The sequence below is a fragment of the Macaca mulatta genome, chromosome 16 (genome assembly GCF_049350105.2).
Source record: "Macaca mulatta isolate MMU2019108-1 chromosome 16, T2T-MMU8v2.0, whole genome shotgun sequence".
In the NCBI taxonomy this organism is placed as follows: domain Eukaryota; kingdom Metazoa; phylum Chordata; class Mammalia; order Primates; family Cercopithecidae; genus Macaca; species Macaca mulatta.
Genome location: NC_133421.1, coordinates 71,952,741 through 71,968,379, shown reverse-complemented (window position 1 = coordinate 71,968,379; position 15,639 = coordinate 71,952,741). Strand labels below are relative to the sequence as shown.

General features: G+C 41.2%; 1 protein-coding gene across 1 annotated transcript in view; it reads right to left on the bottom strand.

The window, feature by feature from the left end:
• The window catches only part of LOC114675868 (uncharacterized), a 154,830-nt gene that overhangs the window by 55,289 nt on the left and 83,902 nt on the right, over window positions 1-15,639 (bottom strand). Inside the window, exons 20-23 of the mRNA XM_077971052.1 lie at window positions 10,066-10,167; window positions 9,505-9,558; window positions 2,142-2,243; window positions 1,581-1,634 (exon numbers count right to left, since the gene is read on the bottom strand). Of these exons, the coding sequence (XP_077827178.1) occupies window positions 1,581-1,634; window positions 2,142-2,243; window positions 9,505-9,558; window positions 10,066-10,167 (312 nt within the window). The remainder of the gene's footprint in view (window positions 1-1,580; window positions 1,635-2,141; window positions 2,244-9,504; window positions 9,559-10,065; window positions 10,168-15,639) is intronic.

Genomic DNA, 15,639 nt, shown 5'->3' with positions numbered 1-15,639 from the left:
GCCTTATACAAAAATTAATTCAAGGTGGATTAAAGACTTAAATGTTAGAGCTAAAAGCATAAAAACCCTAGAAGAAAACCTAGCCAATACCAGTCAGGACACAGGCATGGGCAAGGACTTCATGACTAAAACACCAAAAGCAATGGCAACAAAAGCCAAAATAGACAAACGGGGTCTAATTACACTAAAGAGTTTCTGCACAGCAAAGGAAACTACCATCAGAGTGAACAGGCAACCTACAGAATGGGAGACAATTTTTGCAATCTACCCATCTGACAGAGGGCTAATATCCAGAATCTACAAAGAACTTAAACAAATTTACAAGAAAAAATCAAACAACCCCATCAAAAAGTGGGCAAAGGATATGAACAGATACTTTTCAAAAGAAAAGTTAATTAATGCAGCCAACAGACACGTGAAAAAATGCTCATCACCACTGGTCATCAGAGAAATGCAAAGCAAAAGCACAATGAGATAGCATCTCACACCAGTTAGAATGGCGATCATTAAAAAGTCAGGAAACGGCGGGTGCTGGCGAGGATGTGGAGAAATAGGAAGGCTTTTACACTGTTGGCGGGAGTGTAAACTAGTTCCACCATTGTGGAAGGCAGTGTGGCGATTCCTCAAGGATCCAGAACGAGAAATACCATTTGACCCAGCAATCCTATTACTGGGTATATACCCAAAGGATTATATATCATGCTACTATAAAGACACACGCACACGTATGTTTATGGCGGCACTATTCACAATAGCAAAGACTTGGAACCAACCCCAATGTCCATCAGTGATAGACTGGATTAAGAAAATGTGGCACATGTACACCATGGAATACTATGCAGCCATAAAAAAAGGATGAGTTGGTGTCCTTTGTAGCAACACGGATGAAGCTGGAATCCATCATTCTGAGCAAACTATGGCAAGGACAGAAAACCAAACACCGCGTGTTCTCACTCATCGGTGGGAACTGAACAATGAGAACACTTGGACACAGGGCGGGGAACATCACACCCCGGGGCCCATCACACCCCGGGGCCAGTCGTGATGTGGGGGAATGGGGGAGGGATAGCATTAGGAGAAATACCTAATGGAAATGACGAGTTAATGGGTGCAGCAAACCAACACGGCACATGTATACATATGTAACAAACCTGCACGTTGTGCACATGTACCCTAGAACTTAAAGTATAATTAAAAACAAAAGTCAAAAAACAAGTATGACATATTTCATGTTTGTAAAACTAGGTGGTTAGATGCTTGCAATGAACTCATTACTTTGATCCTTTTAATGCTTCACCCTGTTTTCACTGTGTCCATCTAGTTATTTGGGTCTATAGATACTGGTGAAACCATTTTATTGGAAAACAGTACTAATGAATGTAAGATGTTATCAAGAAATAGTTCTTTCGTTTTGACTGATAAAACGCAGATAATGTTAATCTGTTAGTAAAGGCAGATATTTTATCAAAATATTGAAAATATGTGAATTGATAAGCCACAAATAGAATATTAGAAAAATACTATTAAAAATTTTAGTGTAAATCATCACTTATTGCAAATCATGTGTAACAAATTCTTACCAGTAAAAGCTTTCACTTCATCCTCCAATGCTTTCAGAGCCACTTTATTATCAGCTATAACACAAAGGCATAATTTGAAGCTCATAACATGTTATATCACAAGAACACTCTCCTCCCTCCTATGATTATAACACCTAGTAGCAGCACTTAGGAAGTATACTGGGCATTTTGTTAAGCACTTTAGTCATTTGATAAATATTTACTCAGAATATGTTACGAAGATGAAGAAACAATTATAAATATTGAAAATAAACTTATTTAGAAAATGTAAATTTGACTTTATAACCCATAAAACAGCAAATCTTATATTTGATAATGGAAAGATGGAATTCAAAAGTGGCTTTTTCCTAGGGGTCAGCTTTCTTGTCCTCAGAATTTGGAAGGCTCTTGTATTGACCATGCCGCTAGTATTCAGAATACTACCTTCCCTACTTTGTTACTCTGACTGTCTTATTTAATCCTGCCATTTGCATTATGAAAAGTTCTTTTTTCCCTTTCCTTCTAATGCTAAAAGCACACAGAACACAAAACCCAAAAACCAGTGATATCTAGCATGCTCACCACCGACTGGCAGGCTTTGTGTCAGATCTTCAAGTTCTTTATCTGTGAGCTTGATTCCCATGTTGTCTAGAACGGTCTTCAGGTTTTTTATATCAACCTTCCCTAATCAGAAAGACACAGGCTGTGAGGAAAATGTAGAGACTCTAAAACAAAATCTCTATTGTTGTTTTTTTTTTTTCAGACGCATACACATTGGGAAGTTGAGAAAAGCTATGGATCTTTTATTTCCACAAAGTACACGCACGCATTTTCATAAACTGTGCATTAGGATTTAGGAGGATGTGCTAAAGCCCATTCATGATTATATTTTTCTACATAAAGAGAAAAAATTCGTTGAATCAATATATAAATGAAATTGACCATGGAATTAAAATTAGGATCCTTTCCTTTAAACCAATTAACTGATCAGTGGATGCAAACTTGAGTCAATCATTGACATATTTTGACCAATACATAGGATTAAAAAGTAATCTCTCAATATTATTCCTAATAACGATAATGATAGCTAACGTTTATTGAGAGCTTTTATTTTGGTACCAGGCATCATACAAAACATTTCATTTATATGTTGTCATTTAATCTCAGACAGATATCAGACAACAGTTGACTAAATTCCTCATATAGATAGCTCATCTTTTCCTTGACTTTTTTGGCATGTAATTACATCTTCCCCACTAAGTTTATAAACTCTAAGAGAGTATGGGATACATTTCTCAACAATATGGTTGATTATCTGGTTAAACAACGATACATCTGTTTTCCAAAAATCAGATGGAATCTATGTATTAGAGAGGTTGCAGGATTCACAATGAAATTAGTAGTGAATAATGGGAAGGCCAAATGAGTACCTTATATTCATCTATCTCCTTATTACTTTCCCTGACATTTAAGGTATTTCATACTACTCAGCACTATGTTTTTTTCCCCAACACTTTATAATAGAAAGTGCCAAACATGCAGAAACATTGAAAGAACAGTACAACGAACCATCACCACTTACATGAAATAATAGTTAACATTTCGCCCTAGTTTACTTTTTCTCTCTCATACTGTCTTTCCGTATGTATGTGTGAGTGTATACATAAATATGTTTTTCTTTCCTCAACGTATTTTGACTGTAAATGGTGGACATCGTAACTTATTATCCCTAAACACTGCAGCATGCCATGAATCTTCTAAGAATAAGGATATTCTCTTATGCGACATTGTTGATAAATACATAGCATGGTCACACCTAAGAGAATTAACAATAATCCCTTAGTGTCATGTTACATCCAGTTCATATTTAAAAATATTTTTGTTAATTGTCCCCCAAACATCTATTACAGCTGTTTCTGTCAAAAGTTCACATTGCATTTAGTTATTCTCTTTGTCTCTTTAAATCTAAAAGTTAGCTGGGTGCAGTGGCTCACTGCTGTAATCCCATCAATTTGGTAGGCCGATGTGGGCGGATCACTTGAGGTTAGGAGTTCGAGACCAGCCTGGCCAACGTAGTGAAACCCCGTCTCTAGTAAAAATACAAAAATTAGCTAGTCATGGTGGTGCACACCTGTAGTCTCAGCTACTTGGGAGGCTGAGGCAGAAGAAGCACCTGAACCCGGGAGGCGGAGGTTGCAGTGAGCCGAGATTGCACCACCGCACTCCAGCCAGGGCAACAGAGCGAGACTCTGTCGAGAGAGAGAGAGAGAGAGAAAAAAGTCTCCCCACTTTTTTTTTTTTTTTTTTTTTTTAACATTGAACACCAACTTTTTTAAAAGAGTAGGCCGGTTTTCCTGTAGAATCCCTCATTCTGAATTTGTGTGATTTTTTTCTTTGTGGTATTATTTAACCTGCTTTTTATTCCTCATATTTCAAGTAAACTACAATCATTATGGAGTTGTGAAATTTTTTCCAACGATTTATAGTAACTTGCAGGCATTTATTTCTCTCTCTCTCTCTCCCTCCCTCCGTCCTTCTTTTCTTTCTTCTCCAGAGAGGGAGTCTCACTCCGTCACCCAGGTTGGAGTGCACTTCTGTGATCTCGGCTCACTGCAACCTCTGCCTCCTGGGTTCAAATGATTCTCCTGCCTCAGCCTCCCAAGAAGCTGGGACTACAGGCACCCACCACCGTGCCCGGCTAATTTTTTTTGTACTTTTAGTAGAGACGGAGTTTCACCGACTTAGCCAGGATGGTCTCCATCTCCTGACCTCCTGATCCGCCCCCCTCAGCCTCCCAAAGTGGTGGGATTACAGGCGTGAGGCACCGCGCCCGGCCTGAAATATTACACTTTCTCAAAAGAAGGACGCCTTCCAAAGGCCAATCCCCTAACTTACTGGCACCCTTCTGAGTTGCATTCGGGTCACGTACCAGGTACCGTCATTTCGTGTTTATAGAATTTTGTGTCCTGCTGTTTTTCGAAAAGCAAACGTGGACGAGAGCGTTTGAGCCCTCCACCCCCGCCCCTTCTGTGAACACTGGGCTAAGCCACAAAGACACAGAGGAGAAAACTCGCGGTAGGGGGCTATGAATGCAGAGAGCACCAGATGGTTCCCTGCAGACACAGAACCCGTTCCAGCTGGTGCCCCTTGAGAGTCTCTCCGCAGAATCCCGGAGGCTGATCCTCGCCCGCAAGCACAAGCGGGGAGGAGTCCTATGCCCCCTCGCCTAAGTCCCAAAGGAGGATCTGCCGGCTGTGCTGGAAAACAGCACCAGAGGGCCCCCTTACCCTCCCAGGGAGGCTCTGACTGGCAGTGAGGAGTCACATGCTCATCCTTGGACCAATGACACGAGGGTACTGGGAACAGGACGTGAGTGCTGCTGGGATCACGTGACTGATCACAGGCAAAAGATGCCCACTGCCACTCCATGGCCCAGGATACCAACCTGTTTATTTTTTACTTTTCCTTTTTGTAAAGATGGGGTCTTGCTATGTTGCCCAAAGTGGTCTTCAACTCCTGGCCTCCCAAAGTGCCGGGATTACAGGCGTGAGCCACGGCATCCAGCCTCCTGACATGTTTTTTTGTTTTTCCAGACGGAGTCTCGCTCTGTTGCCCAGGGTGGAGAGCAGTGACGTGATCTCGGCCCACTGCAACCTCCATCTTCTGGGTTCAAGCAATTCTCCTGCCTCAGCCTCTTGAATAGCTGGGATTACACGTGCCCACCACCACACCCGGCTAATTTTTGTATTTTTAGAAGAGATGGGGTTTCATCTTGTTGACCAGGCTGGTCTCAAACTCCTGACCTCAAGTGATCCACTTACCTCGGACTTCCAAAGTGCTGGGATTACAGACAGGAGTCACCACGCCCAGCGTCCAGACATGTTTAAAACAGAAAAATTTCATCTACAATCACCCCTGTTAAATGGTATATTATGTAATATATCCCAGTATATGGAGACACAAGGGTAACAAGGATATCCGGGACTTGAACTCATCTCTGCACCAAGCAGACCTCATAGACGTCTACAGAACTCTCCAAACCAAATCAACAGAACTTACATTCTTCTCAGCAGCATTCATCGCACTTACTCCAAAATTGACCACATCGTTGGAAGTCAAGCACTCCTCAGCAAATGTAAAAGAACAGAAATCACAACAAACTGTCTCTCAGACCACAGTGCCATCAAATTAGAACTCTGGATTAAGAAACTCACTCAACACCACACAACTACATGGAAACTGAACAACCTGCTCCTGGATGACTACTGGGTAAATAACGAAATGAAGGCAGAAATAAAGATGTTCTTCGAAACCAATGAGAACAAAGACGCAACGTACCAGAATCTCTGGGACACATTTAAAGCAGTGTGTAGAGGGAAATTTATAGCACTAAATGCCCACCACAGAAAGCAGGAAAGATCTGAACTCGACACCCTACCATCACAATGAAAAGACCTAGAGAAGCAACAGCAAACACATTCAAAAGCTAGCAGAAGGCAAGAAATAACTAAGATCAGAGCAGAACCGAAGGAGATAGAGACACAAAAAACCCTTCAAAAAAATCGATGAATCCAGGAGCTGGTTTTCTGAAGAGATCAACAAAATTGATAGAACGCTAGCAAGACTAATAAAGAAGAAAAGAGAGAAGAACCAACTAGACGCAGTAACACATGATAAAGGGGATATCACCACCGATCCCACAGAAATACAAACTACCATCAGAGAATACTATAAACACCTCTATGCAAATAAACTAGAAAATCTACAAGAAATGGATCAATTCCTGGACACATACACCCTCCCAAGACTAAACCAGGAAGAAGCTGAATCACTGAATAGACCAATAACAGGCTCTGAAATTGAGGCAATCTTTAATAGGCTACCAACCAAAAAGAGTCCAGGACCAGACGGATTCACAGCCAAATTCTACCAGAGGTACGAGGAGGAGCTGGTACCATTCCTTCTGAAACTACTCCAATCAATAGAAAAAGAGGGAATCCTCCCTAACTCATTTTATGAGGCCAGTATCATCCTGATACCAAAGCCTGGCAGAGACACAACAAGAAAAGAGAATTTTAGACCAATAGCCCTGATGAACATCGATGCAAAAATCCTCCATAAAATGCTGGCAAACCGAATCCAGCAGCACATCAAAAAGCTTAACCACCAAGATCAAGCTGGCTTCATCCCTGGGATGCAAGGCTGGTTCAACGTACGCAAATCAGTAGACGTAATCCATCACATAAACAGAACCAGACACAAAAAACACATGATTATCTCAACAGACGGAGAAAAGGCCTTCAACAAAATTCAACAGTCATTCATGCTAAAAGCTCTCAGTAAACTAGGTATTGATAGAACGTATCTCAAAATAATACGAGCTATTTATGACAAACCCACAGCCAGTATCATACTGAATGGGCAAAAACTGGAAGCATTCCCTATGAAAACTGGCACAAGACAGGGCTGCCCTCTCTCACCACTCCTATTCAACACAGTGTCTCCTATTGAACATATTGTTGGAAGTTCTGGCCAGGGCAATCAGGCAGGAGAAAGAAATAAAGGGTATCAATTAGGAAAAAAGGATGTCAAATTGTCCCTGTTTGCAGATGACATGACTGTATATTTAGAAAGCCCCATCGTCTCGGCCCGAAATCTCCTTAAGCTGACAAGCAACTTCAGCAAAGTCTCAGGATACAAAATCAATGTGCAAAAATCACAAGCATTCTTATACGCCAATAAGAGACAAACAGAGAGCCAAATCATGAGTGAACTCCCATTCACAACTGCTTCAAAGAGAATAAAATACCTAGGCATCCAACTTACCAGGGATGTGAAGGACCTCTTCAAGGAGAACTACAAAGCACTGCTCAGCAAAATAAAAGAGGACACAACCACATGGAAGAACACTCCATGCTCACGGATAGGAAGAATCAATATCGTGAAAATGGCCATACTGCCCAAGGTAATTTATAGATTCAATGGCATCCCAGCAAGCTGCCGATGACGTTCTTCACGGAATTGGGAAAAGCTACCTTAAAGTTCATATGGAACCAAAAAAGAGCCCGCATTGCCAAGACAATCCTAAGCAAAAAGAACAAAGCGGGAGGCATCATGCTACCTGACTTCAAACTACACCACAAGGCTACAGTAACCAAAACAGCATGGTACTGGTACCAAAACAGAGATATAGACCAATGGAACAGAACAGAGGCCTCAGGAAAAACACCACACATCTACAACCATCTCATCTTTGACAGACCTGACAAAAACAAGAAACGGGGAAAGGATTCCCTATTTAATAAATGGTGCCGGGAAAACTGGCTAGCCATATGTAGAAAGCTGAAACGGGATCCCTTCCTTATGCCTTATACAAAAATTAATTCAAGGTGGATTAAAGACTTAAATGTTAGAGCTAAAAGCATAAAAACCCTAGAAGAAAACCTAGCCAATACCAGTCAGGACACAGGCATGGGCAAGGACTTCATGACTAAAACACCAAAAGCAATGGCAACAAAAGCCAAAATAGACAAACGGGGTCTAATTACACTAAAGAGTTTCTGCACAGCAAAGGAAACTACCATCAGAGTGAACAGGCAACCTACAGAATGGGAGACAATTTTTGCAATCTACCCATCTGACAGAGGGCTAATATCCAGAATCTACAAAGAACTTAAACAAATTTACAAGAAAAAATCAAACAACCCCATCAAAAAGTGGGCAAAGGATATGAACAGATACTTTTCAAAAGAAAAGTTAATTAATGCAGCCAACAGACACGTGAAAAAATGCTCATCACCACTGGTCATCAGAGAAATGCAAAGCAAAAGCACAATGAGATAGCATCTCACACCAGTTAGAATGGCGATCATTAAAAAGTCAGGAAACGGCGGGTGCTGGCGAGGATGTGGAGAAATAGGAAGGCTTTTACACTGTTGGCGGGAGTGTAAACTAGTTCCACCATTGTGGAAGGCAGTGTGGCGATTCCTCAAGGATCCAGAACGAGAAATACCATTTGACCCAGCAATCCTATTACTGGGTATATACCCAAAGGATTATATATCATGCTACTATAAAGACACACGCACACGTATGTTTATGGCGGCACTATTCACAATAGCAAAGACTTGGAACCAACCCCAATGTCCATCAGTGATAGACTGGATTAAGAAAATGTGGCACATGTACACCATGGAATACTATGCAGCCATAAAAAAAGGATGAGTTGGTGTCCTTTGTAGCAACACGGATGAAGCTGGAATCCATCATTCTGAGCAAACTATGGCAAGGACAGAAAACCAAACACCGCGTGTTCTCACCCATCGGTGGGAACTGAACAATGAGAACACTTGGACACAGGGCGGGGAACATCACACCCCGGGGCCCATCACACCCCGGGGCCAGTCGTGATGTGGGGGAATGGGGGAGGGATAGCATTAGGAGAAATACCTAATGGAAATGACGAGTTAATGGGTGCAGCAAACCAACACGGCACATGTATACATATGTAACAAACCTGCACGTTGTGCACATGTACCCTAGAACTTAAAGTATAATTAAAAACAAAAGTCAAAAAACAAGTATGACATATTTCATGTTTGTAAAACTAGGTGGTTAGATGCTTGCAATGAACTCATTACTTTGATCCTTTTAATGCTTCACCCTGTTTTCACTGTGTCCATCTAGTTATTTGGGTCTATAGATACTGGTGAAACCATTTTATTGGAAAACAGTACTAATGAATGTAAGATGTTATCAAGAAATAGTTCTTTCGTTTTGACTGATAAAACGCAGATAATGTTAATCTGTTAGTAAAGGCAGATATTTTATCAAAATATTGAAAATATGTGAATTGATAAGCCACAAATAGAATATTAGAAAAATACTATTAAAAATTTTAGTGTAAATCATCACTTATTGCAAATCATGTGTAACAAATTCTTACCAGTAAAAGCTTTCACTTCATCCTCCAATGCTTTCAGAGCCACTTTATTATCAGCTATAACACAAAGGCATAATTTGAAGCTCATAACATGTTATATCACAAGAACACTCTCCTCCCTCCTATGATTATAACACCTAGTAGCAGCACTTAGGAAGTATACTGGGCATTTTGTTAAGCACTTTAGTCATTTGATAAATATTTACTCAGAATATGTTACGAAGATGAAGAAACAATTATAAATATTGAAAATAAACTTATTTAGAAAATGTAAATTTGACTTTATAACCCATAAAACAGCAAATCTTATATTTGATAATGGAAAGATGGAATTCAAAAGTGGCTTTTTCCTAGGGGTCAGCTTTCTTGTCCTCAGAATTTGGAAGGCTCTTGTATTGACCATGCCGCTAGTATTCAGAATACTACCTTCCCTACTTTGTTACTCTGACTGTCTTATTTAATCCTGCCATTTGCATTATGAAAAGTTCTTTTTTCCCTTTCCTTCTAATGCTAAAAGCACACAGAACACAAAACCCAAAAACCAGTGATATCTAGCATGCTCACCACCGACTGGCAGGCTTTGTGTCAGATCTTCAAGTTCTTTATCTGTGAGCTTGATTCCCATGTTGTCTAGAACGGTCTTCAGGTTTTTTATATCAACCTTCCCTAATCAGAAAGACACAGGCTGTGAGGAAAATGTAGAGACTCTAAAACAAAATCTCTATTGTTGTTTTTTTTTTTTCAGACGCATACACATTGGGAAGTTGAGAAAAGCTATGGATCTTTTATTTCCACAAAGTACACGCACGCATTTTCATAAACTGTGCATTAGGATTTAGGAGGATGTGCTAAAGCCCATTCATGATTATATTTTTCTACATAAAGAGAAAAAATTCGTTGAATCAATATATAAATGAAATTGACCATGGAATTAAAATTAGGATCCTTTCCTTTAAACCAATTAACTGATCAGTGGATGCAAACTTGAGTCAATCATTGACATATTTTGACCAATACATAGGATTAAAAAGTAATCTCTCAATATTATTCCTAATAACGATAATGATAGCTAACGTTTATTGAGAGCTTTTATTTTGGTACCAGGCATCATACAAAACATTTCATTTATATGTTGTCATTTAATCTCAGACAGATATCAGACAACAGTTGACTAAATTCCTCATATAGATAGCTCATCTTTTCCTTGACTTTTTTGGCATGTAATTACATCTTCCCCACTAAGTTTATAAACTCTAAGAGAGTATGGGATACATTTCTCAACAATATGGTTGATTATCTGGTTAAACAACGATACATCTGTTTTCCAAAAATCAGATGGAATCTATGTATTAGAGAGGTTGCAGGATTCACAATGAAATTAGTAGTGAATAATGGGAAGGCCAAATGAGTACCTTATATTCATCTATCTCCTTATTACTTTCCCTGACATTTAAGGTATTTCATACTACTCAGCACTATGTTTTTTTCCCCAACACTTTATAATAGAAAGTGCCAAACATGCAGAAACATTGAAAGAACAGTACAACGAACCATCACCACTTACATGAAATAATAGTTAACATTTCGCCCTAGTTTACTTTTTCTCTCTCATACTGTCTTTCCGTATGTATGTGTGAGTGTATACATAAATATGTTTTTCTTTCCTCAACGTATTTTGACTGTAAATGGTGGACATCGTAACTTATTATCCCTAAACACTGCAGCATGCCATGAATCTTCTAAGAATAAGGATATTCTCTTATGCGACATTGTTGATAAATACATAGCATGGTCACACCTAAGAGAATTAACAATAATCCCTTAGTGTCATGTTACATCCAGTTCATATTTAAAAATATTTTTGTTAATTGTCCCCCAAACATCTATTACAGCTGTTTCTGTCAAAAGTTCACATTGCATTTAGTTATTCTCTTTGTCTCTTTAAATCTAAAAGTTAGCTGGGTGCAGTGGCTCACTGCTGTAATCCCATCAATTTGGTAGGCCGATGTGGGCGGATCACTTGAGGTTAGGAGTTCGAGACCAGCCTGGCCAACGTAGTGAAACCCCGTCTCTAGTAAAAATACAAAAATTAGCTAGTCATGGTGGTGCACACCTGTAGTCTCAGCTACTTGGGAGGCTGAGGCAGAAGAAGCACCTGAACCCGGGAGGCGGAGGTTGCAGTGAGCCGAGATTGCACCACCGCACTCCAGCCAGGGCAACAGAGCGAGACTCTGTCGAGAGAGAGAGAGAGAGAGAAAAAAGTCTCCCCACTTTTTTTTTTTTTTTTTTTTTTTAACATTGAACACCAACTTTTTTAAAAGAGTAGGCCGGTTTTCCTGTAGAATCCCTCATTCTGAATTTGTGTGATTTTTTTCTTTGTGGTATTATTTAACCTGCTTTTTATTCCTCATATTTCAAGTAAACTACAATCATTATGGAGTTGTGAAATTTTTTCCAACGATTTATAGTAACTTGCAGGCATTTATTTCTCTCTCTCTCTCTCCCTCCCTCCGTCCTTCTTTTCTTTCTTCTCCAGAGAGGGAGTCTCACTCCGTCACCCAGGTTGGAGTGCACTTCTGTGATCTCGGCTCACTGCAACCTCTGCCTCCTGGGTTCAAATGATTCTCCTGCCTCAGCCTCCCAAGAAGCTGGGACTACAGGCACCCACCACCGTGCCCGGCTAATTTTTTTTGTACTTTTAGTAGAGACGGAGTTTCACCGACTTAGCCAGGATGGTCTCCATCTCCTGACCTCCTGATCCGCCCCCCTCAGCCTCCCAAAGTGGTGGGATTACAGGCGTGAGGCACCACGCCCGGCCTGAAATATTACACTTTCTCAAAAGAAGGACGCCTTCCAAAGGCCAATCCCCTAACTTACTGGCACCCTTCTGAGTTGCATTCGGGTCACGTACCAGGTACCGTCATTTCGTGTTTATAGAATTTTGTGTCCTGCTGTTTTTCGAAAAGCAAACGTGGACGAGAGCGTTTGAGCCCTCCACCCCCGCCCCTTCTGTGAACACTGGGCTAAGCCACAAAGACACAGAGGAGAAAACTCGCGGTAGGGGGCTATGAATGCAGAGAGCACCAGATGGTTCCCTGCAGACACAGAACCCGTTCCAGCTGGTGCCCCTTGAGAGTCTCTCCGCAGAATCCCGGAGGCTGATCCTCGCCCGCAAGCACAAGCGGGGAGGAGTCCTATGCCCCCTCGCCTAAGTCCCAAAGGAGGATCTGCCGGCTGTGCTGGAAAACAGCACCAGAGGGCCCCCTTACCCTCCCAGGGAGGCTCTGACTGGCAGTGAGGAGTCACATGCTCATCCTTGGACCAATGACACGAGGGTACTGGGAACAGGACGTGAGTGCTGCTGGGATCACGTGACTGATCACAGGCAAAAGATGCCCACTGCCACTCCATGGCCCAGGATACCAACCTGTTTATTTTTTACTTTTCCTTTTTGTAAAGATGGGGTCTTGCTATGTTGCCCAAAGTGGTCTTCAACTCCTGGCCTCCCAAAGTGCCGGGATTACAGGCGTGAGCCACGGCATCCAGCCTCCTGACATGTTTTTTTGTTTTTCCAGACGGAGTCTCGCTCTGTTGCCCAGGGTGGAGAGCAGTGACGTGATCTCGGCCCACTGCAACCTCCATCTTCTGGGTTCAAGCAATTCTCCTGCCTCAGCCTCTTGAATAGCTGGGATTACACGTGCCCACCACCACACCCGGCTAATTTTTGTATTTTTAGAAGAGATGGGGTTTCATCTTGTTGACCAGGCTGGTCTCAAACTCCTGACCTCAAGTGATCCACTTACCTCGGACTTCCAAAGTGCTGGGATTACAGACAGGAGTCACCACGCCCAGCGTCCAGACATGTTTAAAACAGAAAAATTTCATCTACAATCACCCCTGTTAAATGGTATATTATGTAATATATCCCAGTATATGGAGACACAAGGGTAACAAGGATATCCGGGACTTGAACTCATCTCTGCACCAAGCAGACCTCATAGACGTCTACAGAACTCTCCAAACCAAATCAACAGAACTTACATTCTTCTCAGCAGCATTCATCGCACTTACTCCAAAATTGACCACATCGTTGGAAGTCAAGCACTCCTCAGCAAATGTAAAAGAACAGAAATCACAACAAACTGTCTCTCAGACCACAGTGCCATCAAATTAGAACTCTGGATTAAGAAACTCACTCAACACCACACAACTACATGGAAACTGAACAACCTGCTCCTGGATGACTACTGGGTAAATAACGAAATGAAGGCAGAAATAAAGATGTTCTTCGAAACCAATGAGAACAAAGACGCAACGTACCAGAATCTCTGGGACACATTTAAAGCAGTGTGTAGAGGGAAATTTATAGCACTAAATGCCCACCACAGAAAGCAGGAAAGATCTGAACTCGACACCCTACCATCACAATGAAAAGACCTAGAGAAGCAACAGCAAACACATTCAAAAGCTAGCAGAAGGCAAGAAATAACTAAGATCAGAGCAGAACCGAAGGAGATAGAGACACAAAAAACCCTTCAAAAAAATCGATGAATCCAGGAGCTGGTTTTCTGAAGAGATCAACAAAATTGATAGAACGCTAGCAAGACTAATAAAGAAGAAAAGAGAGAAGAACCAACTAGACGCAGTAACACATGATAAAGGGGATATCACCACCGATCCCACAGAAATACAAACTACCATCAGAGAATACTATAAACACCTCTATGCAAATAAACTAGAAAATCTACAAGAAATGGATCAATTCCTGGACACATACACCCTCCCAAGACTAAACCAGGAAGAAGCTGAATCACTGAATAGACCAATAACAGGCTCTGAAATTGAGGCAATCTTTAATAGGCTACCAACCAAAAAGAGTCCAGGACCAGACGGATTCACAGCCAAATTCTACCAGAGGTACGAGGAGGAGCTGGTACCATTCCTTCTGAAACTACTCCAATCAATAGAAAAAGAGGGAATCCTCCCTAACTCATTTTATGAGGCCAGTATCATCCTGATACCAAAGCCTGGCAGAGACACAACAAGAAAAGAGAATTTTAGACCAATAGCCCTGATGAACATCGATGCAAAAATCCTCCATAAAATGCTGGCAAACCGAATCCAGCAGCACATCAAAAAGCTTAACCACCAAGATCAAGCTGGCTTCATCCCTGGGATGCAAGGCTGGTTCAACGTACGCAAATCAGTAGACGTAATCCATCACATAAACAGAACCAGACACAAAAAACACATGATTATCTCAACAGACGGAGAAAAGGCCTTCAACAAAATTCAACAGTCATTCATGCTAAAAGCTCTCAGTAAACTAGGTATTGATAGAACGTATCTCAAAATAATACGAGCTATTTATGACAAACCCACAGCCAGTATCATACTGAATGGGCAAAAACTGGAAGCATTCCCTATGAAAACTGGCACAAGACAGGGCTGCCCTCTCTCACCACTCCTATTCAACACAGTGTCTCCTATTGAACATATTGTTGGAAGTTCTGGCCAGGGCAATCAGGCAGGAGAAAGAAATAAAGGGTATCAATTAGGAAAAAAGGATGTCAAATTGTCCCTGTTTGCAGATGACATGACTGTATATTTAGAAAGCCCCATCGTCTCGGCCCGAAATCTCCTTAAGCTGACAAGCAACTTCAGCAAAGTCTCAGGATACAAAATCAATGTGCAAAAATCACAAGCATTCTTATACGCCAATAAGAGACAAACAGAGAGCCAAATCATGAGTGAACTCCCATTCACAACTGCTTCAAAGAGAATAAAATACCTAGGCATCCAACTTACCAGGGATGTGAAGGACCTCTTCAAGGAGAACTACAAAGCACTGCTCAGCAAAATAAAAGAGGACACAACCACATGGAAGAACACTCCATGCTCACGGATAGGAAGAATCAATATCGTGAAAATGGCCATACTGCCCAAGGTAATTTATAGATTCAATGGCATCCCAGCAAGCTGCCGATGACGTTCTTCACGGAATTGGGAAAAGCTACCTTAAAGTTCATATGGAACCAAAAAAGAGCCCGCATTGCCAAGACAATCCTAAGCAAAAAGAACAAAGCGGGAGGCATCATGCTACCTGACTTCAAACTACACCACAAGGCTACAGTAACC